Source organism: Corapipo altera, unplaced genomic scaffold, assembly GCF_003945725.1.
Source record: "Corapipo altera isolate COAL_440 unplaced genomic scaffold, ASM394572v1 2c, whole genome shotgun sequence".
Classification (NCBI taxonomy): domain Eukaryota; kingdom Metazoa; phylum Chordata; class Aves; order Passeriformes; family Pipridae; genus Corapipo; species Corapipo altera.
In genome coordinates this window covers 3,029,566-3,054,309 of record NW_020884923.1, presented here as the reverse complement: position 1 = coordinate 3,054,309, position 24,744 = coordinate 3,029,566, and the positions used below count along the sequence as shown (strand labels likewise).

Genomic DNA, 24,744 nt, shown 5'->3' with positions numbered 1-24,744 from the left:
CCAAAAGGCACTCAAATGCTACAACCTATAAACTATGTAGTAAACTGTGCAAACAATGTAAATACCATAACATGAAATAACATATTTATAATTAGATTGAATGAAAAAATATCTATTTTACTGTGAACACCAATGCTATAGTAAGATATGTTACACTTGACTTAAAAAAACCCTTTATATCTGTATAATTTTGTATATACTTGACTGTCATAGATACAGACGTAATCATCTGACAGAACAAAAAATTCACAGAGTAGCACCAGCACTGCTGTGCCTACGGCTGCACTGCTACACTCCTACATTCACATGAGAAGCTGCAGGAAATGAATCAAGGTCACATCAAATAAGTGTTTTGGAACCATTTGTGCTTCTGGGAACCTCAAAATGAGACTTTCTAGAGGCTGGTGAATAGCTTTGTGACATCCATGATTTCGAGTCAGATAGCCATTTCCTTTCTATTCTTTTCAAAAGAACAGCCTACTACTAGAGTAAAACATTTCTTCCTAACCACTAGACCACCTAAAAAATCCACTGCGCAGGCTCAAAGGGTAAAGACCTTTCCCAAATCTTCGTTCACAAAGACTGGCCATACTATACTATACTAAAACATTTCTTAGACCAGTGAGTACTCTACTGCAAGTAAATGCTCATGTTTCTTTGCTGACTTTTCTTCACAGGTCTACACAATCTTCAAATGTGTGAGAAAAGGAAAAAAGCTACGAGCTTCAGGGAGGTACCAGAGAAAGACAATCATGCAAAAGCACGTACTGAAGACAGTTATTTCAGCTTGTGTACAGACAAAGTTTCTGTAACATTGTCATTATTCAGAAATCCAATGCTTGCGAAAGCATGACAGCAATTGCATTTAGCACATGGCTATTCAAACAAATCTAGTCACCCACGAAAGCAATTTAAAAATACTGAATGTGTCACAAGAACACAGGAACTGATTCACACTCTAGAAAAAGTCATACAAGATAACGCAGTGACTTTTTAAAACAATGTAATGGCTTTTCCTGCTTCATTCCATTATGGGTCCATATCAGTAGAATGGAATTACAGAAATGTGCTATAGGGAAACTGCCAGTACAAAGAGTAAATTGTAGGGAAAAATAGCTTTGATGGACCTAAAAAGATAAAAATTCTAAAAAAAAAATCAAATGAAAAAATAAATGACAAGACATCAGTAGCAAATCCTTCAAAAATGCAACCCATATAACTTACTGTAATGGTAAATCATGACCTAATTGCAATCAGCTGCTCAGCCTCATATTTCCTCTGTGCCCCAGATGCAGCTCTAGCACTCTAGATGGAATTTAGGACCACTCAATATTTGCTCTACATGGGTTTCTAAAAAAAATACTACACAACTACTTTCATGGCACTGAACACTTTTAATATGGCAAAGCATGAACAGAAGCTTTACAGTAAAAGAAGCAACATGCTCCCTGTTTTTTCTTCAAAAGTGTTTTCCAAGGCAAATACTGCAAGATAACATTAAAAAATTCAAATATGACTGTTATGCATTAGTATATCACTGTAAAATTAGTGGCTGTTTCATATGTACACTGGAGTAAAACAATGTCCCTTAAAGCACTGTGTACTCACACTTCATTAAAATGGAGCACACTAATGGTGGCCAACTTAAGCATAAAACAGATGCTAGAGACAACAGCATGTTAAACAGAGGACACCTATCCATAAAAACACTTGTAAACATAAATGTAAAGGCATTATTTTCTTCATCACAAGTATGTTCTAAGTTTCAAGAAGTTCAGTAGTTTATTTCTAACATTTGTACTGTTAGAAAACTACAGAATTATGAAAAAAATTCTATTTCTAAATATAGATTTAAAATTAAATGTATAAGCAGAAGTATGGAATTAAACACAGAATGTACTACAGTTACCTGCTATGAACCCTTTTAAATTAAAAGCCATCACCACCACAAAAATAAACCAAGCAGGAAACTGCACCCACCAGTGATGGAAGCTCTCCAGAATTATATGTAAAAAACCTACATGTTTCTCCAGTGATGGAACCTTCTCCAGCTCCCTTCCCTGGGACCCACTTTGCAGTTGTCAAATTTTTCATGCAGGAGAATTCATTACATTCTGAAGTTGTGGTTTTGATCCATTAGGAAGAAAAGTCAAATAGGAAATCTGAGTCTGACCACATATATTGGCTTGAAAAAAAATCAACTACCACATATTTTGAGTAAAACTACATTTAGGCCCTGGACTATGCTGTTCCCAGTCAGAAACAACTTGTGTCAAGATCAGAGATGTAAGGCTGTTGGCATCAATGCCTTTATCAAGATGCTGATGAAAGTTTTTTAACCAGCAGGCTAATATAAGTATTTAATCTCAGCTAGTTCTTTAAAAAGAAAACTGTGAATGCATAAGAAACATGTTTTGTTTACATAAAATTCTTCAGGAACTTCTTTCATTAAAGGTCTCCATTTAAGCAACCTTAAGATAGAGTGAAAACTACTGGAAGGATGTGGAATAAATGCAGATCTTGAAAGTTTTTGAATTATCCCTCAGGAGAAGGCAGAATTAGCAAGGAAGTGAAAGAAATCAGGAAGAGACTAAAAGGAACTGTGAGGAATAGGAGGGAAGGATGTCCCACAGTCTAAAACCATCTCACTGTGGTTCTACATATAAATATATGCATGCTACAACCATTTCTGTAGAGGATATGATACTCAAAGTATTTCCATAGCAATGTAAAAACTACTCAGTTATTGATTTAATTATTAATATGCAGTTTCTTAATCTGTTCTAGAACAATGTTGATGGAGGCCAGTATTTATCTAAAATTGGCAATTATGCAATCCTACAAGCTGCCTAGAATAGGAGATCACCACAGGTTGATGAGACCTCTTATTCCCCACAATTACACATTGTCTAAATTCTTTAACACTGAGTGCAAGTTAGATGACTAATGAGAGCTTCTTGCTGACACTAGGAAACAGCCACTGGAAAATATGGGAAGGCCTGTTCTCTTAATACCACCATGATCCATTACAGTCTACGAAAAGCTAAAAAAAATTCTTGATGTGGTAGGTTGACCTTGGCTGGATGCCAAGTGTCCAAGTCACTCCCCCTTCTCAGCTGAACAGGGGAGAGAAAGTAAGATGGAAAACAACTTGTAGGTCAAGATAAGGCAGTTTGCTAAACCCAAAGTGAAAAGTCATGCATGTGCACAAGTAAAGGAAAAAACCCAAAGATTTTATTTGCTACTTCCCTGCACCAGGCAATGTCTGGCCACTTCCCAGGAAGCATGGCTACAGCACATGTAGTGGTTGCTCCAGAAGGCAAATGTAAATAATGAATGCTTCCACTTCTTCCTTTTCTTAGCTTTTATATCTGAGCTGACATCATATGGTATGGAATATCCCTTTGGTCACTTTGGGTCAGCTGTCCTAGCTGTGTCCCCTCCAAAGATCTTGCCCACCCCCAGTCTACTGATGGAGGGGCAGAACGCTGGAGAAACAGCGCTGATGCTGTGCCAGCACTGCTCAGCGGTAGCCAAAACACCGGTGTATCACTGACACTTTTCTAGATACCAGTGCAAAGCACAGCACTGTGAGGGTTGCCATGGGGAAAATGAACTATGGGCTATCTGAACTAGACTTATGCAAACTCAGATTAATTTAGCCTAAGGCAACTAAACAGCCAGTGGAGAGAAAAAGGCCCTTTTGGTAATAATTCAGCCCACCTAAAATCTGAGCATTCTGCTTGCGGTTACACAGGGAGCTTAGAATATCCACGGTTGTTAAGTCTGGCATTTCAGTCTTGTGAGATGAATGCCAAACAAAGAGTCCAGAAAATCCCAAGCAGTGGTGAGACTAGAGTGTGTGGAAACAGGCTGAATCACTGCAGAACTTGCGAAGTAACCTGGAACAGAGCTAGAAGGCTTGTGAGACAAGATTAGGCAGGCAAAACTAAACAGCTAACAGTTGGAATGCAAATGCTGGTAAATTAAATCTTCAGTAGCATCAGAGAACTCAAAAATGCTGCAAGCAGTAAAGACTACAAACAAAGCTAGAGAGTGAGCCAAGAAGTTTTACATGTTCTTCTTGCTCATAGAAGTATCCATTTTCTTTAAAAATCTTGACACAAAACAGACGGAATTCTCTTTACTAAGTAACATCATCCAGGCCCAGAAGCCTTGAATTCTTCTACCAAAAAACCCAAATAGCTAAGGAGACCCTTCTGCAACTACTGTGCTCTTGGGTTGCCATTTCCAGTGGTTGGCACTAAACCCACAGCATTTAGTTGCTTAGAATTTAAAGATGCAAAGTAAATCAATTTACTGACACATGGCATTGATCTAATTTTCCTTCACTCTGCTCCTATCACTTAACATCAAGTTGAATATATCAAGACATTATACATGCTATACATATTCTAGTCTTTATAGCTAACTTTTAAACCACTACTTATTTAATTGACTTTTCAGAAATTCACTACAAAGCAGTAAGTGCTGCAAAAACTCAGGCGTGGAGATTAGTATGACTGATGACTGCTGGTACCTGCTCTTAGATAATGATGGTCACTGTGATCAAGAAAAAAAAAGGTAAAAAAAAGAGAAACAAATAAAACTTCTTTCATTGACATGATCAATGGTTACTTTCTATTTAATGTCAAGCCAAAAATAAAACAGAAAAAGGAGTTTATCTAAACTATAGGCTTCCTGAGAATAGCTTGAATTAAAAGCTGCATCACAATGTGTAATTATGCTTTATATAAATATCACATAAAAATCTGAATGTGAATAACTCAACTGGCCAATAAAAAACATAGGCATGTCTTATTCAGCTGAGAACACAGAAATATTTTACTATCTACATTAAAAAGATTGGAAACATCAGTAATGATGACAAATGTTTTCCAGCCCCATGCTAAATGATCCCAATTTCGCTAATATTACCTGTTGGAAGGCAGAATTAGAAACATTTCAAATACACCTCATCATTAATATTTCTGACAGTAAGTATATGTTATCACTTCCCCAGCAATGGAAAACTACACAAGAAAGAAAATCAGACACAGCAGTAAAAATAAATCAAAAATTAATAATATTGATCATCTGTTTCCAGTCTTATATTTAAAACAAACATTTATATTTATGGCTAAGGCAATAATTCCATTACAAACGCCTACTTTCAAGCACTTTCAGTGTTTTGGAAAAAAAATTGCCCAACAGAATAAAATTTATCAATTTCTCCCTTCATCTAGTGAAGATTTCTCTTCCCCTGCACTCCTCCTCCTTATCTGTATAGGACATAGAAGAAATAATAAAAATCGCCCTGGTTATTTTAGAGCTGAATAAGCGGAGGAGGGAGGCATTTTTCACAGGTTAAGGATTGTGACTAAGCTTTTTCTGTTGTTATATGATAGAGGGAATGTGAATCATCCTTGTCACTTGAGAAAGAAACTCACAGATAAAGAATAAGACAGACAGCCGAGGGGGAAGAAAAGATGGATAAGCAGAGGAATCATGCTAAGAAAATTCCTCTGACATCATTAAATCCAGTACTTAAAATAGAACTGCTTATCTAGCCCAGAATTTCTCCCTTTGGGAGTGTGACAAGGAAGCAAGACCATACCATAGAAAAGCAAACTCTTACAAGATGAAAATCAGTAAAGAAATCATTTTAGAAGTTGAATTGGGAATAGACATTGATAATTAAAGTAGAAAATGGATCAGCAACACATTTTGGTGAAAACTGCAGCTAATTATTCAAATGTCAGGTATTTAAAATGCTAAATTCTTAGAGGTTCATCACGTGCTTTGTCAAAAATAAAAGCAAAAAAAAAAAAAAGCAGCCCTGAGAAGCAGAGCTACAGCAAATGCCTGCTGACCTGAGGCAGGGACAGCTCCATCCCAAGCGCTCCCCACCCATCCTAGAGAGATACCAAACCATTACAAGAGCTTCTTGTGACAGAGGAAACTGTTTGATGTCCCTGCTTTCCAAAATGCCCAAATGTTTTACTGTGACTTCTCTTATTTATTCATTGTCTCAAGATTTTGTATTTACAGAATAATGCTACATTCTTACTGAAAGGATAATTATGAAATGAGAACTGGAGAAGCCAGCCAAAAGTCCTTTCTCCATAAGAGTGCTTCCCCTTAGTCCTTCATTATCTAAATAAACCATAACCCCAATCCAAACTAGAGTCACTGTGGTTTCTAAATCCAAATTTTTAAGAAATTCAGTATGTTTTATTTAGTGAAGGCAAGTTTGATGCTGATGTTAAAAATAATGAAATAGAATGAATTAAACTGTAGGAATTCACAGGAAGTATAATACCAAATGTTTAACTCACTTACCTTAATCATAAATTTCTATAAATCCATGAGAAGGGGAAAAGAAAGAGAAAATGTGAAATGAATATTTGCTTTTGGGTGCTTAAAAGTGGGATTTGTTTTCCCTGAAAAAGTGAGTGGGACATACTCACTAGAAACCACATTTAAAAGGAACATTTATCATTGCAATTACCATAATTATAGCTCGTGTTGGAAAGCAAAACAGCTACTCAGAACAAGGCTTCATCATTTTTTTTATGCAGTAGTTTTCTCAGAATTTTCTTTACCTTTAATAATATAGCATATGAAAAACTTATTGCTTAAAGACAAAGGACAGTACAGTTAAAGCAGGAGCCATGTCTGATTGTCTTAAACAACTTGCTCTGCTGATAGTTTCTAAATACAATGCAAGTTGTAAATCCTGCATTCAAAGTGCAGTGTTGAAGAGCAACATCACTATTGTAGTAACACATCATATGTAAATGCACATTAAATTAAGACAATTTAATGTTAGCAAGACTAAAAACCTGAGAGCCACATGACTGATACCAGAAGATTATAGAAAATTTTAGGTTAATTTTCATGAAGGGTGTTCAAGAATAAAAGGAGAGTGATATGCTACATGCAATGATTTTCTTTTCTTTGTGAGAGATCTATGGCCACCTTTTCCCCTTTTGACCTCATCAGTTCATGTTTTGATATCACAGAGTTGAAACCGAGGACTGAAGTTTGTTTCTATCCCATATGAAAAGGGAGTCTAACTGGAGAGTTTCCAAGCAATGCTGGCTGCTTTCATTTCATACATGCTTTTAAAACCAAAGTATCTGTTCTCGAAGATGTACAAGGTGTTCTAGCTAAAGGGAAAAAAAGTATCATCTAATCAATTTAAAATGTCCAAAGAGTTCTCTCCTTAAAATTCTTCCCCATCTACTTGGTTGTTATCAAAATAGCTTGGTAGTTGTCACGCTGAAATTTTGTTTGTTTTTACTGGGAGGCTCCAAAAACTAACCAGAAATCTTTACTGAGCTGTCTACAGTGGGGTGTGTATAAATTAATTAATACAGAAACAAGCTATGTACATGATTAATTAAAATAAAACCTTTCCTATATTTGTCAATACTGACTTTCACTTGCCAACACGCTGTCAGTTTGTCAAGGACATTAGATTCATCAAAGTCTCTTCCAGCTGTCATTCAACTACGAAATTTTATTCAGGGAACTATACAACCCCATCTCTTTTAGTATATCAAAAGTACATTAAACAACAGTCCTGTGAAACCTTCTTGTTCTCTTCTTGACAATTTATTTAATTGCTGGATTGTAATCTCTTAACCACCTTCAAGTTAAAGTGAATATTTTATACAGTAGCTTCTTGTGCTGGATTTTTTTTATGACCAGATTCAACAATTCATTGTCACCAGTTAATGTATTAAATGAACTATAACAAATGAGAAACAATTGTCATCTATTTGGATCTGTCATATCATATTCTTTAGAGTTACTCTGGTTCCTTAATAATTTTAAAAATAATTTACACATCAGTCTTAGAGACAGAAAGTTTCATGAACAGTCTTCCTCAAGCTAGAAAACCTGAAAGACAACACTGGGTGAGGAAAATCTGAACACATGTCCACCTATTGCTTCAAAACCACCAGGGAAAGAAATACTCTGAAATGTAGTTGTTGCAAAAATGTTATTTCTACATGGCAAACACTTAGATGTATGTTATGCCCACTTATATGAAGCAAGTTGCCCTGTGAAACTTCAGGCCAAACCTAAGAAGTTAGGTATCATGAACTGTAAGGGCCACAGCTGCCAGCCAACAGCCAGAACAGAGGGTTCTGGATACTCCTGTCATACCCTCCTGGAAACATTCTCCAAGGTTTTTAGACAAAATATCTTCTTAGTTAAAGGAGAATGCTTACTCTTAAAAACATTAACTCTCAGCTTGGGGGAAAAAAAGGAGAGAAAGAGAAGAAAAAACACAGTAGAAATTATGGACTTCACATAGGTAACAGGCTGTCACAAAAGAAATTTCTCCAACTCGTTCTCTGCAGAAGGAAGAAATTCCTGCTCCTACACAGCTGCTCTCTGTGTCTCAGCACAACAGTGGACATGAGTTTCTGGGCTAAAATTAGCAATTTAGAATCTGTATTTGAAAATTAAACAGACAGAAGAGATATAATTTGAAACTTTTAAAAGTCATTCTAACTTTCTCTCCTGGTTTTACCTGGGACAGAGTTAATGTTCTTCCTAGAGGCTGGTGCAGTGCTGTGTTTTGAATTTAGGATTAGAATAATGATAATAACACACTGATATTCTAGTTGTTGCTAAGCAGTATTTATACTAAGTTAAGGGCTTTTCAGGTTCTCATATCCTGCCAGTCCGTAAGCCGGAGTGCACAAGAAGCTAGGAGGAGACATAGCCAGATCAGCCAACCCAACCTGGTCAAAGGGATATTCCATACTATATGGAGTCATGCTTTGTATACAAACTGGGGAGAAAGAGGGCCTGAGGCTGCTGGTCAGGAACCAGCTGGGCATCAGTTGGTGAGTGGTGAGCAACTGCATTGTGCTTCACTTATTTTGCATATTCTAATTTTTTCTTCATTATTGTTACTATTATTTTATTTTCTGTCCTATTAACCTTTAATTTTATCTCAACCCACATATTTTACTTTTTTTTCCCAGTTGTAACCCTCATCCTACTTGGGGTTGGGAAGGCAGTGAGCAAGTAGTGTGGTGTTTAACTGCCTGCACTTATAAAGCACCTCAATCCTTTCTGGTGCCTGAAATGGGGTACGAACTGTTGAGATAATGACAGATCTGATTGGAGTGTGCTATAACAAATTTTTTATAAGCATTCGTTATATTATTTTATTAGTCTCTGGTCACAATGTTGATTTATTTGCTTTTAGAGGCCATAGAAATGTAGAATCATAGAACATTTTGGGTTGTAGGGGACCTTTAAAGGTCATCTAGTCCAAACCCCCACAATGAGCAGGGACATCTTCAACTAGACCAGGTTGCTCAGAGCCACATCAAACCTGATCTTGAATGTTTCCAGGGATAGGGCATCCACCACCTCTTTGGGTAACCTGCTCCAGTGTCTCATTGCTCTCATCATAAAAAATGTCTTCCTTATACCTAATATAAATTAACTGTCTTTCAGATTAAAACCATCACCTCCTGTCCTACCCCAACAGGCCCTGCTAAAAAGGTAATCTGTCTTATAGTTGTTGTGTATGTTCTCAAAGTTGTGTTATTTAACATCTTGTATGAGGTGTATCTTCCCAGTTGCTCTGTTTATAATCTCTGGGGGTTGGCTTAGGGTCATTATTTTGTACTTTGTAATACTGCATTAGGATATGATAAAATTGAGCATCATGAGACTACTCTGGTATTTGTAATCAGCATTGCCATCACCTTCATATTCCAGGAGCCATCTATCAGAAAGTATTAATCATTACACCTTTTACCTTTACTCCTCAGAGAGCCAATCTATGGGGGAGATATGTTCCTCCATCTTCCCCTTTTCCTCCAAGCTAATTACAATAGTGCTTGAGAATTTTGGCTATCCTCAGGGTGTTAAAGCCAGCATGTTCCTATTACTAGGTCTCCTGAATGTGTTTCAGGTCTTGTTTATGGCTAAACAGCTGTTTAAGAATACCACCCATAGATCTGTCCTGAGGCTTGATAGTGATGAGTGTCAGGGTGTGTGGGATAGGACAGGCAAGTGCCTAGAAGTGCCTCTAACATTTTGGGATTTCACCCCTGAACAAGTGCAGAATCCTGAAAAGCTAGTAAAATACTTGGTAAAGGTATGCTCTCACCCTGGCAATTCCAGACAGACACAAATCACTGCAACATGTTTGGGCCTGGTTCACGCCTGCCATGCCCTGTTCAACATTATTCATACCCTCAAGGGGAAGAGAAGATCTCTGGATCTGATGACAAAATGACATGCACTGTGGCTACCCCAACCCTGGCCATAGGCACTGCAGCTGAACCAATGAACCAACCCATGCCAGTATCAGTCACCTCTATACACCAAAAGAAATACTGGAAGCAGAAGTGAGGTCATTTAGTAAGGGATGAAAGAGTGTCTTCTAAGAGGGAGTAGGAAGGAAAAGTGGACAAGGTAGACTACTTCAAAGCAGGGCCATCACAAGAACAGGAAGAGGAAGAGAAGTGGACATTGATCAGGGAGCAGAAAAAAGAAAAACTCATAAATGAGATGGCAACCAACCAACTGAGTGAGCAGTGAGACGTGTGAAAAGATTTCAGCTGTTGTATAGGTAAGCACATTGTCATCTTGCTGCTCCAATGTTGGGAAAATGGAGACAGCAGCCTGGAATTAGAGGGTAAGGAAGCCGGGATTCCTTTCTAGGGAAGGAAGCATTGACAAAGTGGTTGAAAGAGGGGTAAAATTCCTTAGTTTCTGGAGGTGACTTCTGTCAGATGGGAAGGAAAGGCATCCCTTCAAGGAATATGTGTCACCCAGGCAAGTGGACCACCATGGTGAAAGGTATCCAGTACCTGAGGGAATTAGCCATGCTAGAGGTGGATGAATTAGCCAGTCAACTCCACCAATACGGAGAAAATGTCTCTTCCTTCCTCATCTCAGCTGCGGAAAAACTGGTCCAGCAACACAAAGATCATACTCCCCACCAGTATGGACCAGTGTCTCAGCTATTCAGTATAAACTTTTCTCTGCTCAAAAGAGAGGATATAGTAGGTACACATCACCCTGTAGTTTGACCTATGCGACCACAGAGAGGACATGAGGAAGTGGGCTGGCAAATCTGCCTCAGTCCTAGAGGCACCTGTTTCTCTAGCATCAAATTTTTTCAGAAGTTATTCTGACAGGAGGGGAGGGGAGAGGAAGGGGAAGGCAGGGCAGGGCAGGGCAGGGCAGGGCAGGGAAGAGCAGGGCAGGGCAGGGCAGGGAAGGGCAGGGCAGGGATCATTCTATTCATCATCCTCACTATTCTCTCTTTTTCAAAATAAAACAAATAGATGTAACCTAAAACCTGTTGAAGCTTTATCTGAGGACACTGAAAATGTGTTCTTAGTGCAAACATTCACAGCTGTTCAGAGCCATATTACTTGGCTCCTTGGACAGGTTTTGGGTAGCATATCACTTAATATTCTAATTTATCAGAATCTCACCTTAATGCTTGGCCTTCCTGGCTAGATGAAAAGATCAAAATAGTATTGCTATTTTATTGATAATTTTTTGACAGCAAAGCTGCCATAAATCCTTTAATTTAGAGATCATCTCCTGACTATATCTTTCATACAATTCTTGTAGCATTGCATATGCTATCTGAAATATCAGATCTTTACACTAACCTAACCTAGAAGTTTGTTTCTAATTCACAGAAATTACCATTGGTACATGGAACACAGCTTGAAATTCTCAGATCTATAATATGGACTGAAGGAGAAATACCAAAAGAATCCTAGTATACAGTTGGAAATGCTACTATCTATTAAAATAAGTTTTAGTCAGATTTGCACACGGATTTTTTCTAGAAAGAAAATGTTAGTATAATTTTTTTTTTGATGACGTAAATTAGACTTGGACTGCAGTTAGAATACACTACAATATACAGGGCACCAAGGATGGAATTACAGATACGATTGAAACTATCACAGTAGGTGTGGCATTTTAGCAGCATTTCCACAATCACTCTATTTCGATATGTCTGTTCACTTTAACATCATACACTGGTATCTCCTCCCATTTCCCTTCATGACATGTGTGAAAGTAACTGAACGCACCTATGTTAACAGTGCTCATTTCACTCATTGAGCCACCTCTGCAGTCTATGTTACATCTGAAATTTGAATGCAAATTCTTTACATTGGGGGATAAAATATTTGTGCACAATTTGCATATTTGCCAACAGTAATATGAAAAATAAATCTATATTTAAGGAAATTAACTTAGTGTGAACATGAAATTAAAAAAAAAAAATTAAGTCCTTATATAATTCATTTAATGCTTGAAAATCATACTGATTATAAAGTACAGATGTGCAATTAATTACTTTAATAGCACTGAAGACATATTACCTGAACCATTTCTCTTAATGAAGTTTTGTTTTATGTCTAACTCCAATGTCTACAACAATCGTAGCTTGTTTCCTCTAGCCAAAATCCATTTGTTACATTCACCCAGTCCACACTATCCTCAAAGCCAGAATTTATTAACTTCTTCTCAGCTCAGAAGTACTGTAATGAAAGTAATTCTTTTGGAAAGTGTCTAAAGTGTGCATCCTTACTCTGCAAGTTTCTTTTCTCCAAAGAAATTGAAAATTAGTTGTATTAGTGGCATAAAACTAAGCTAACGCTGTAACTACTTGAGGCGAAAAGAAAAAGATTTACCTTTACCTTCAGCAAAAGAGGTTTCTCTGTCTAAAAGTTGAAGACAATCCTACATTGCCATTAGCCAGGGTAAACATGAAAATTCTTGTACCTTGCACTCTAATTTTAAGAAACATTTCATTTCCCTTCAGAGTAATCTGTCCTGAAAACATTCATTCTTGATGGCTCTTTTTGATGCCAAATTTTCAAAATAATTCAGCAATTATATGTAGTTGATTCTGTACCAAAGCAGACCTACAAGCCTTCACACTCATACCTGCTCAGAGACAAAAGGAGAAAGCCAAGGGTTCAAGGAATATCTTAAGGCCATTTAATTTTTACTCAGCTTCAACTCCCAGCATATCCCTTAAGCAGAGCAAATATTTTGGAACAAAATAACCAGAAGAATTACAGTCATTCAACAGGAGAACACAGGAACTGGAGTAATTTCTCCTAAAAATTTTGTTAGCACACTTTACAGGCTAGAACAGCTCAGAAGTGAATGACTTCAGCTTATCCTTTGAATGGCATGAAACTACTTGCAGTAAGGTTCAGCTACTAATTTGCTCATTAATTTGACATGAAGCTTTCCTCTGGCCTTGGGCTTCAAGGTTTCCACAGATACCTAGACATAATTGAACACACTTGCATTAGTCTTGTGTGTCTTATATTGGAAAATGGCTTATGAAGAAATAGATGTATTAGAATGAGGTGTCTGACTTCAGTGACCATGCAGCTGAACAATCACCAGCTTTCTACTGCATTAATTCACTGTGTACATCTGCAGTCCACCATAATACCGCTGGTAACACTCTGGAATTACAGAGGGAGTTAAAAACTGCTTTACAGGCCAAATTGGGGCTTCATTTGAGGGAGAATTATTTTATGTGAAGTAAAGCCAGCACCCACTCCATCTCTATCAGATCAGTTGTCTGGATTACATAGTCAGTCTGTTAGGAAAAGCCTTTAACCAGTATAACTTGGAATGAAACATTTAGCTTTGCTCTCATGGGAATAAGCTCTTTTTAAATAACTTAAGGACTCATTTCGATGAAGCAGTCTTTCCAAAGCATAAGATTTTGATGTTACTAAATTCTGAAATAAAATAAAATAAAAAAAAAACAACACCAAAACAAAACAAACAAAAAAACCCCCACCACCTAAACAGCAGATCTGAAATACTACATTTTCCAAGAACTGACTATGAACACTTCAGGCAAAAACAAGCCACATCAGAGTGTCACTAATAAACTTCTAGCATATAATTTTTCATGCATTGTGAAGTATGAGGCTAGGTGCTTGTATAATACTGAACATGTTTTTAATAGTAGTTTTTTCTCTTTATAGCAAAATTACTTATAGGAATAAAACCACAGAATCTAAAGATATACAACCTAACTTTCTCAATTGTAGTTAAAAAGATAGGCAAACTGAGAAGGTAACCTGACCATCAGTATGGCTTAAAAACACTCAAAATCAATCCGTGTAAGAATTGATGGTTTTTATCAATATCAGATCCACAGAATATGGATAACGCCACCATACTGCCACAATTAGCTAAAATTAATACTTAACTAGAGTTATTGTTTAATAAATATTATAAATATATACCTATAGATGTCACATAACATAGATATTTGTGAGTACAGTAGCACGAGTGTTGAAAAGTCTAAGCCACCATTTAAACAATGTACTTACCTGCAGAAGTCTCAGGCAAGCTCTAATTTGAGTCACTACTTACTATAAATATGTAATAACCACAGATTAAAATTCTGTAATTTCTGGCTGAAATAAAATGAGACCAGTGCTATAGTTATATTATCGGCCATATTCCAGAAGATGTCTGAGGTTGTCACTGGTCATGTGCAGCTCAAACTAAGTATTAAGAAACCAAGGAGGCCTATTATGGCCCAAGCTTTCAGAGAGGCTTCTAACATTTTCAATGTGAACAAACAATTCTACACACATTTTTACAGCCATTAACTCATACATATGCAGATGTTACAGATTACATTGAAGAAAAACATACGTAAATATGTCCCACAGAGAGGAGTTATATCAAATGCTCAAACAAATATGCATGGTATAGACAGACACATTAGGAAAGGCCTTAACAACACATTCAACAGAGAACTGTGCTTTATTTGCAAAAATCTAGGAATTTTTTTTATTCTACAGCAGCTGTTCTCCATCATTAAATGTTTCGTGTATTTGCAGTTACACACAGCATTACACATTATTTACCAGTATTAATTATCTTACTGTCATGCAGTTTAGGATTACACTGTCTATATTGGAAAAGATAGGGTGGGTTACAGAATGGAATTATAACATTAGACAGCAAGGCTCAAAACTGACAGGCAATAATCATACGTTCATATTACACAATTCTATGATCAAATTAAAAGAGAAAAAGTCATTGTGGTAACATGAAATTTGGCATGACAATTCACAAATGACCAGATTCTACACGACCAAATATTAGCCTCTTTTTTTTTTTTTTTTTTGAGCCGTGCAAGTTGAAGGGTCATGAACACACAGGGTATCAAAACAGACAGGTTAGACTCAGTGGCAACATGAAACATTTGGGATCGAGTGAATAAAAGACAGAATCACATACCCATTTTTCCACATCAACTAGCTGTAGAAAGAAAAAGCAAGAAATCAGTAAATCTCTTCCCTTAAATACAGTGTATCAAAGTCTATTTTGAAGTTAACATTTCACATTTTTGGAAATGTATCTAGTATGAGTCTAAGTTACTCTTCTGGTAGTTTCTCTTTAAAATACCAATATTCCACTTTCTCTCTTTATTTTGTGGAAAGCACTTCAAATTCTGGAAGTCCAAAATGTCCCTCCAAATATCAGATAATAGGCAGCAAAGGAAGACTGATGCTGAAGTAATTCCACAGTGTATTCAGTACCAACCAGTCAAAAATGCAGAACACAGTTACCCACAAATTGTATTGCCATTTCTTCTTGAGTAAAACTCTGTCATAAGTGCACATTATTCACTTGAAAAGGTTCCATTGCTGCTATTCAAAGTTTGCCATTTTAGTGAATGTAGTAAGTATAAAAGGTAAAATTAGGGGCACCTGTCAGACCCTGACCCTACCTGCAACATAAGAGAATAACTTGTATAAGAACAGAGAACAGCACATCAAAATGTCATTCAATTTTCTGATGGGGAAAGAGAGAATGGTTTCAAAAGCTTAAGGTTTCAAGGTTCATTAAGGAAACAGATTTTAAATTACTTTATCTAAGAAGTTTTTGGACTATCTTACAGTCTCAGAAAGGATTGAGAATATCTACTAGAACACATTTCAGCTACTAGAACAGTTTGTATGGCACTACCTATTAAAAACTAAGTTGACAACAACAGCAGTATATCTGAAGTAGATTTGTCTCTGGACTTTGCACAGAAAACACTGAAGCATATCATGCCTTCCATGGTTTTATTGCAGGTACATACTGACCTTTTGTTAGCATATGCCACATAAAAGTTTAACAATAATTTAAGATAGCTTAGGGAAAACCAAGAGTAATTCTCAAAAACAGTAATATTCAGATTAAAACTTGTTTGTGAAGTTTCTGTAAAAAAAGGCAATGTATTTAGTCTTATCTGTTAGAATAGTTCAAAGTAAATTTTCTCATTTTTTAAATACACATTTCGATTAAAGAGGAGTTTTATATTTTCAATATTGTTCAGTCCTGCTAGCACATAAAATTCTTATTTGCCTCTATTTTTTTAATTAATCTTTATTGTGACTTTTATTATCAACCACAGCTTCAGGAATTCCTCCTAAGAAACACCTAAATGTTTTAAACCAGATAAAATATAAGAAAAAATTTAATAAGATGTTGATATATTAGAAAAGTAAGCAATAATTTAAATCTAAACACAAACAACACAATTACAATGTCTTAAAGAAAAAAAAGGAGTAAGGAATAGCCAAGTTAGATTTAAGTACAAGTACTTCATTTTTTACCTTGTTTTAGATACATCTTTTGCTTTGTTAAAATTGTATATGCTCTGAAAACGGCACTGCAAGCAACTTGCCTGTGTGACAATGCTAGAAAGAGGTGAATTGATTTATGTCTTTATTGCCTTGCTTTGAGAAGTGCTTGCTATCCCAAAATGTAAGTGAACAGGGCAGTATTGGTATCAGAAAGAATTTACTCAAAGCTCAACACCCATTATCAGTTCTAAAATTAATTGCCTTTTAATTTCTGAATTGTTCATTTACCTTATTTTAATGAACACCAGTTATCTTAAAGAGTCAAGTGCAATATTTGCCAAGTATTTATAAACTCTACACATAAATTCTGCATTGGTATACTCACCTTTAAACAGAACTGTCAACAGGTTTTGGCATATGCCAAAGCCACCTTTATCCAAGAGTCTCTCAGGACAAGTACTTGAATGGTTCATGTACAATTGTCAAACATACAGTTTGACACCCACATCTTTCATACAGGAAAGATGATGAATGCATCCAAAATGCTTCTAGTACAGTGTACAGCACAACAAAATCTTGCATTTGTAATTATGGACATATTCTATAGGCCCCCTGCTGTGAGTTTCTTCAGAGCCCTCCCAAATCCAGTGTGCTTCCTTTTCATTTGTGGGAGAGCTCATTCAGAGACTGAGGTCACAAGACATTTGTTTCTTACAGACCACTTTGACCCAAGTTCTAAAACCTGTCTGTTCAATATATGTAGACAAAATTTAGTTTGCTTTTACCTTATGGAACATATTCTGGAAGAGCTATGACCTTCTAGACATTTAATATCCCATCTGGGGGTGAAAAACGGCATAAGCATGACATAATAATATATTTACTTAACTGGAAATTTCCAGTAATGCATATTAGGTAAAGCTAAAAGTAAATAATATGAGTAATCTTAGTATATATATACATAAAAATACTGTGAGTAATTTTCCTAACGTAGGCAAAATAGATGTAAAGCTCACAAAAACAGAAATGAAAGCAAACAATGGATATCTCAGCCTAGTGTTTGTATCTAAGATCTAAGCTATGATTCAGATATGAAGCAAGCAGATACTTCACAGCACTCCTATATACCGATTATGTTTCACACTGAGACCTCCATCTTTTGTCTGTCTTGAAGACTAGAAGCCACAGGAACCCCTTTTCCCATCGATTTCCCAGTATTCATCCAAATTCGGGAAACACTAGGATTCAGAGTTCCTATTGCTATATATGCATTAGTCATTAATCCAGGGGGAGAACTTAAGAAAAATCAAAAACCTAACAAAACAAAACTAAACAAAACCCCCCCCCCCCACCCAAAAAAAGCCCATATACACTCAAAAAAACAAAGAAATAAACAGAAAAATATAAACAATCAAACAAATTCTAACATTCTCTTCTATCAGACCACATTTTGTCACCTCCCTTTTTTGGAGTGCTTAATGCTCCCATGGTTTTGGAACTACCTGTTCTTACCATAAATTACTCAGCTTGGGTTTTGCTGAGCTGTTCACCTCTTAGGAGGTATAGCTCTTCCAACTGGTCTAGGAAGGTTTACAGTTCAGGAAGGGTTGAGTGGATGGCAGACAGGGACTGGCAGTCATTTCCATAAGTTCCCTCTCACTGTGGCCTCTTACACTGTAAATTGCTTAATTTCTATCACACATTATGTTAAAGACAGTCTGAAAGAACAGTACAATCATTTATTTTATAAAGCACAGTCAATTCTGCCTTGTCCCAATAAATCCAAATCCCTGGAATTCAATAACTATTCTTCTTCTGGCTCATTTTCTCTCCTGATCATTTAATTACATTGTTTGGAAAAACAGAATGCTTAGGTAGGTATATACTGATTTTTCTCATTTTCTTTATCCAAAGACTATCAAGATTTACAACATTTCCTCCAGTAGAGGATGCAGAATCCGAATTAAATATATATACCTCAAAGGCAGTATGCTACTTAAAAATATTCTTTCCTCATGTACCTTGGTTTTTCCTAAGACAAAAAAGAACATGACCCCGTCTAATCCTGCATATGAAAATTTAGTGGGTTCATTGCCATATGACAGTTCTGAATATAAAAAATTATTATCTTGCCATGAAAAGACCAGAGTTAGCAAAAGGATGATGGATGTCATATCTCCAGAATTCACCTAGTGATTGTGAACTACTTATACTACAATAATCATTTTACAGAAAGCTACTAACTTGAACTTAAAAGAATTATTTCATTGCCTACTGCTAGCAAGTAGCCATCAACATAACTAATTTAATTAGTAGAATATATGATACTTCAAACTAGAGTATCGTTTGATGGGCAATAAAATGGTATGGCACCCATGTATATGGATGTCTAAAAAAATACAGGTAGAATAAGGACAAAAAGACAAGGATTCAAAGTTATATTCTAAGAATCAAGCAAAAGATCAAAGATGGCATTTCACATTACAAAATGATTTCTCTTCTTGAACTAGAAGAGAGCGCTGTACTACAGAGTCTTAATACTTCCCTTAGAATTTCATATAGCTCTAGTGAGAAGTTCTCAATGAAGAACATGCAGTCACAACTTAACAATTTACTGCTATGCAAATCCAGAAATTTCAGTGATCTGCATTTGCGGACTTCTCTTCAGAGGCATATCAGAACTCCAATCTTTTCAGGCAAGCTTTCATTTTAAACGCATTTAATCCAAACTGGAAAGCTGTTTTTTTCTTTATTTTTCCTGAGCACTGCAGATATTCAGCATTACATTAACCAGACATAAAAGTCAGTTAAAAGAGCAGGAACGTAGTTTCGTTAACCATACTTTCTCTTGCCAAAAGGAGCCATGAACTAAATGAAGAGAAATAGAGGGACCTCTTCACCATTATGAGGAGTCATTCACAAACTCACTTTTTAAATCTTGACATAAAGTAAGCTCACAGAACATATGCTGAATAACCACTAATACAGCAATATTGATTACCAGTGCACAAAGCTGCAAAGTAAGCTACTTTAAGCCATGAAAACAACCTCCCATTCCTAATTCTGGCTTCTGTATTCTGTTTGCTTTCATCTGCTTGAGCAGCATACAAAAACACTAAGGAACTTTATTCCACACAGTATAGGAGAATCTTAGCTGACTATGGCTAATCACATTCTCTACAAATATTTATGAAAACTTCATGATATTTATAATATACAACCATTATCCACAGATGGGATTGTAAGCTGAAATCTCAAGGATATGTATTCCTGCTAGTGGATGTTATATCTTCCCTTGCGGTTATACTAATTTTTTTATTAAATGAAGAAGGATTCTCTTATTAGAAAAAACAGAATTTTTTTTCCATTTCTCAGTTATGGAAACTGAGAACACCAAGCAAAACCTTTGTCTAAAAGTTTAATAAGATAAGCAAGGTAAGAATAACTAAAATCAAACCAGAAAGATTCCAAATCTAATTGTATTTTTTACTTCTGTTACAACACTTGACTAGCTTCATAGACACCTTGATTTCCTAAATTTAATACCCAACAAGTTAATTGATGATATGCCTTCTCTTCCAGCCCAGGGTTGTCTTCCACTGCAGACTTTTGTCTTCAAGATGCTTCAAGAGCTGTGCTTTCATGTCTATTTGGTTTAACGCCTCTGAATGCAACTTAGATCATAAAACATAACTGAGAAGAAACAATTTCTCTTCCCCCAAAGTCAGTTTTTACTGACCATTACCCTAGAAAGAAAACTTAGAGCACATTAGCGCTCAAAGGGTCATGGTAAGACTGAAATAAGGTTTGCTGCTATCTACCTCCAAAATAGGAAACTTGTCTAGGATGACAAAATGTTTACTTTTATGCCATACATCCTCATTCCAAATATGGCACACACAAAAGAAGAGCTCATGTGCCAGGCTAGAAATACTTGCTTGTCACAATTCTGTGATTTTAAATAGGTAATGATTTTGATCCTGTCCTTGCTTCTCCCTGAGGATGAGCAGAATGCAAAAATACTGTGCCTGCCCTTTTTGATCTTTTCCAGTACTTGCATTTGATCAAAGTGCAGTTGATCAAAGCCAACTCTTATTCTTTATTCTTTTTCTGCCTTACTTGAAATGGACTGCTAACAATCACTTCAGATGCTAAATAAGGTGGAACGGGGAGAAAATGACAGTACCTCTTCATCTGCAAAAATTCCACACTTTGTCCCCCCCTCCATTTTATTTCCTATTGTCCTGTTAGCAGTGTTGTATCTCTAAAATAGTTGTGAGTAGTCAGTATTTTAAGTACAATAAACCTCTAAACTATCTCACCTTTTCATAAAGCTTTCCACTGGTAGCAAGTAAGTCCATCCGCATGATAAGAAAGCCCACACTGCATTAAATACTCTTCTTCCTCTTATTTCTCTCACTTTCTCTCTTTGCAGTGAGAAACATTTAGGTTATGTAAATTCAAAGTCTGGGAGGGTAGACCTTGCAATAAGTACAAGCTAACACTGTTGGACATTAACAACTCTGTCCCTTTTTATGACACATCACCATCTGATAAAGACTTACCCAAATAATTTCTTAAGAAAATTACTGGGTTTATATTTTGTTATTTTAGAGAGTTATGCCTGGCACCTGTAGACAACCCCTAGACTAATGAAAACAGTCAAATAAAGTACAGAAATAAGAAACTATAATTTGGATTTTCTGGTCAGAAGTTTGATTAAGAAAACTTTCTAGTCAGTGCTGGGAAACTAAAAGAGCTCTGGTTATATCAAGAGACCTCCAGTTCATTTCTGACTCTTCCTTCCTACAAGTGGGGGTTCCACTAGAAAACCTGAAAACGTTTTCAGCCATCATAGTCACAGCTACTGTTAGCTTTCAAATATGTTATTAACTAGGCTACTGTAGTGTGAATCAGCGAGCTTAAATTGCCAAGAGTGCACTTAACTGCCAATCTTCATACTTTTTTTAAGGAAGTACCTCAATAACTTGTCTTATTCATTAACATACAGAACACTTATTAAAAGAAATGGGAGGTGTTACCTTTTTCCGTTTGCATGAGGGATGAAATTACTTTCCCCCTCCTCCCATGCTGAGAAAATGACAGAGCTGCCAGCTCTCTGTGTTATCTTGCTGCTTACTAATACAAAGTAATTAATGAATTCAGAGTTCCGCAGTTGGAGATAGGTGATTTGAATATTTAAAAATCCACCAGCTAAAGTTGCATTCCTCTTCCAAAACGGCTCCATTCTGCTTCCACAGCACAGGAAAGCTTTTTGACTCTGTGGGGAAACACACATTTTTCCTACCCCTTAAACAAAGAAGAATAATCATACATGCAAGGTTCTTGCATGTGATGATTCCTTCACATGGCCCTTCAGATCAGAGAAGAGTTGCACTTTGATCCCTTCAGCAAAAACTATCCCACACATGAAATTAGACAGCACTTTTCTGGTCAGCAGCAGGGAAAACAGATTTTATTAAAACAAGGCACTAGGAGGAGTGATTTATCAGCCATGACTGGATGATTAGATGGGAGTTAATAAGCTCATGATGCAATTTAGCTGTTACACTGCCTAACTGATGAGTATCTGCAGACAACATTTTCCTGAAAAATGAAGTTGTCAAATATCGGAGTAGAGCTTGTGAAATTAAATTCTTTCATGTTACAGAAAAAGTTTAGCTTAGAATTCACATATAATGTGTGCAACCAAATGCTTTTGGCTCCCTTAATAAGCTCTGACAAGGATTTATGGGCGCACAAGCCTGAAAAACTCCTAGCCTTAATTACAGTGCTTTACCACAATACTACTGAGACTTTTTAACAAAAGATATTTGTTTCATGGCTGTTTTCTCATGTTGTCCATGAATTATTTCTGTCTCTATTTCAGTGGTTCTCTAGTGTAATTGGATTGGGGTGCGGAGGTGAGGCAAAGACTGCGACATTTGGAAGAAAATAAGGACTTTCTGGAAGTAATGTTACTAAGGAAGGAAAGAAAAGTCGGATAGTAGTGTCAGTAACCAGGCTGCACACTGGTCAAAAAGTTCTGCTCCAAAGTTAAGATCTCCTGTTAGTTAGAGGAATGAGACAACAATGTATAAAAACAATCAGTCTCACAAGATGTGGAAAAATATGCAGCAGACCAAAAAATAACAGTATAAATGAAGGAAATAAAAGCTATTAAAACACATAAAATAATAAAAAATAAGAAAAAAGTTATATTAATGCAAAAGAAAACAGATGTACATGTCCTTTATTGCTGTACTCCAAAATCAGTGCAAAAACCAGTGTCGGGTTTATATTAGAAAGATAATTAATTCAATAGCAGACTATTTATATGGTTACACCAAGCTGCAAAACAAACCTTTACCAAGCATCTCCTCACAGACAAAAATTTTCACTTAGGCATGACTGAATGTTATGTGTTTGCATCACTCCCTTTAATCATCACTTTCACAATCTAATTTTCAAGAAGCTCTTTACAAATCCCAACTACAGTAGGGTTCCTTCATATTTGGTTCTCTGAGTCTGGTTTCTTGATTAGTTTAATCTTACCCTCAGTTTGAACTGATCCAATAGGCCAAAATAAAAACAGGAAACTGATGCAAATGAAAAATCCAACTAGAATAAGGAAGTGAAAGCAATGATATTTCCCTTTATGAAATGCAGCTAGACTGTAAAAAGGAGATATCTATGAGCCAAAAATCCCTAACTGCTTTAAATACAAGCAGAATAAGCATGGTATAAAGAATTTAGAAAATGCTTCCTACTGTACTGTATTTAAACCACCAGCTATATTTGTAGCCTTCAAATCCTCAGGAGATTTCCATTTCAAGTTACATGGAAAGCCTGTAAACACTGTCCTGTCCTATCCACAAGAGGTTTCAAACAGTGGTCAGTGGTAAAAGACATTGAGAATAAGATTATCAATGCCAGGACAAAAAAAAAATACATATGAAGAATAAGAAGAAAATGAAAAAAAGTCACAAATGCTTTCCTAAAGGCTTTAGCACATAAGACAATTTTTGTACTTCACTGATAAACTATATCACGTAGAAATGATCAATTTTTACTGTGAAGATCAGCATATCAGTTTATCTCATTAATCCCTTGCTTGAGCTTTTAAATGTCTTAAAGAGATCTCTGTGTTAAGGCATTAATTTTCCTTACTGTTTTACATCAAACCAATAAAATCTTGAAATCATCTATGAAAGTGATTACAATTTCACTGAAAAAAGTAGGATAAGTTACTGGACTTTCAAAAGAAATCTCAGTAGAAAGCCTATTGCATGCACTCTTTCTCCTCCATGGCATACATGAGTTCAGAAAGGACTCTGTAAGCTGTAAATCTAAAAACAGTGTGCAGTCTTGAAATCAAGCAAGTCTGTGTTTTAACTGTTCTTTCCACACAAAGATCTTGTATCCCTAAAAAGGTTGTATTTTATACTTTTTATCTTCTTCGAATACTCAGAGAGTCATAAGAAGCACTGGAGTCTCCTATTGCTTGCAGTAATAGGAAGAAAGCATACAGAAAGAGAATTGTGGTCTTTTTTCCAGATGGAGTCAAATGCTGGCTGCCTAATATGTTCCTCTGAAGATCTCCAAACCCACCACCAAGTTGCTTCTTTAAGACAAAGATTTTGTATTTCAGTAAGTAATGTACCTAAAAAATAGCAGCACATGGCTGAGGAGAGAGAATAAGAAACCTCACCTGAAATTCCTTGGAACAGCCAAAGGATTTAATCAGTTAGTGACATTATTACAATTTGGGCAAAGGCACAAGTTCTTTTGAAGAAGCAGAGCAACACCCAGTAGATTGCGTATAAGCTAACAAACAAACACCACCTGGAAATGGAATTTTATAAAAAGACCAAAATGCACCAAATGCCCAGGTAACTAAAACAGTCTGCAGTAAATAACCTACATATACAGTAGACTATGTGAATTTACCACATTAAATAATCACCACTAAAATCCAGGACTTCCAGGTTTTTCCCTTTCCTTCTGCTCGTTATGTACCGTTGTCTTCTGTAGCTCATCCAAATATTTTTTAAATAGAAACTTTTCAAAAAAAGTAAGTGTTCTGCATATTTACCAA

At 36.2% G+C, this 24,744-nt stretch overlaps 1 protein-coding gene across 8 annotated transcripts in view; it reads right to left on the bottom strand.

Annotated features, from left to right (window-relative positions):
* The window catches only part of RYR2 (ryanodine receptor 2), a 381,847-nt gene that overhangs the window by 230,911 nt on the left and 126,192 nt on the right, over positions 1 to 24,744 (bottom strand). For 5 of the 8 annotated variants that reach the window (XM_027657258.1, XM_027657254.1, XM_027657259.1 and 2 more), the window contains exon 4: positions 15,310 to 15,330. The exons of the other annotated variants lie outside the window; for them this stretch is intronic. In XM_027657258.1, coding sequence (XP_027513059.1) covers positions 15,310 to 15,330 — 21 coding nt within the window. The remainder of the gene's footprint in view (positions 1 to 15,309; positions 15,331 to 24,744) is intronic. 8 annotated transcript variants of the gene reach the window in all.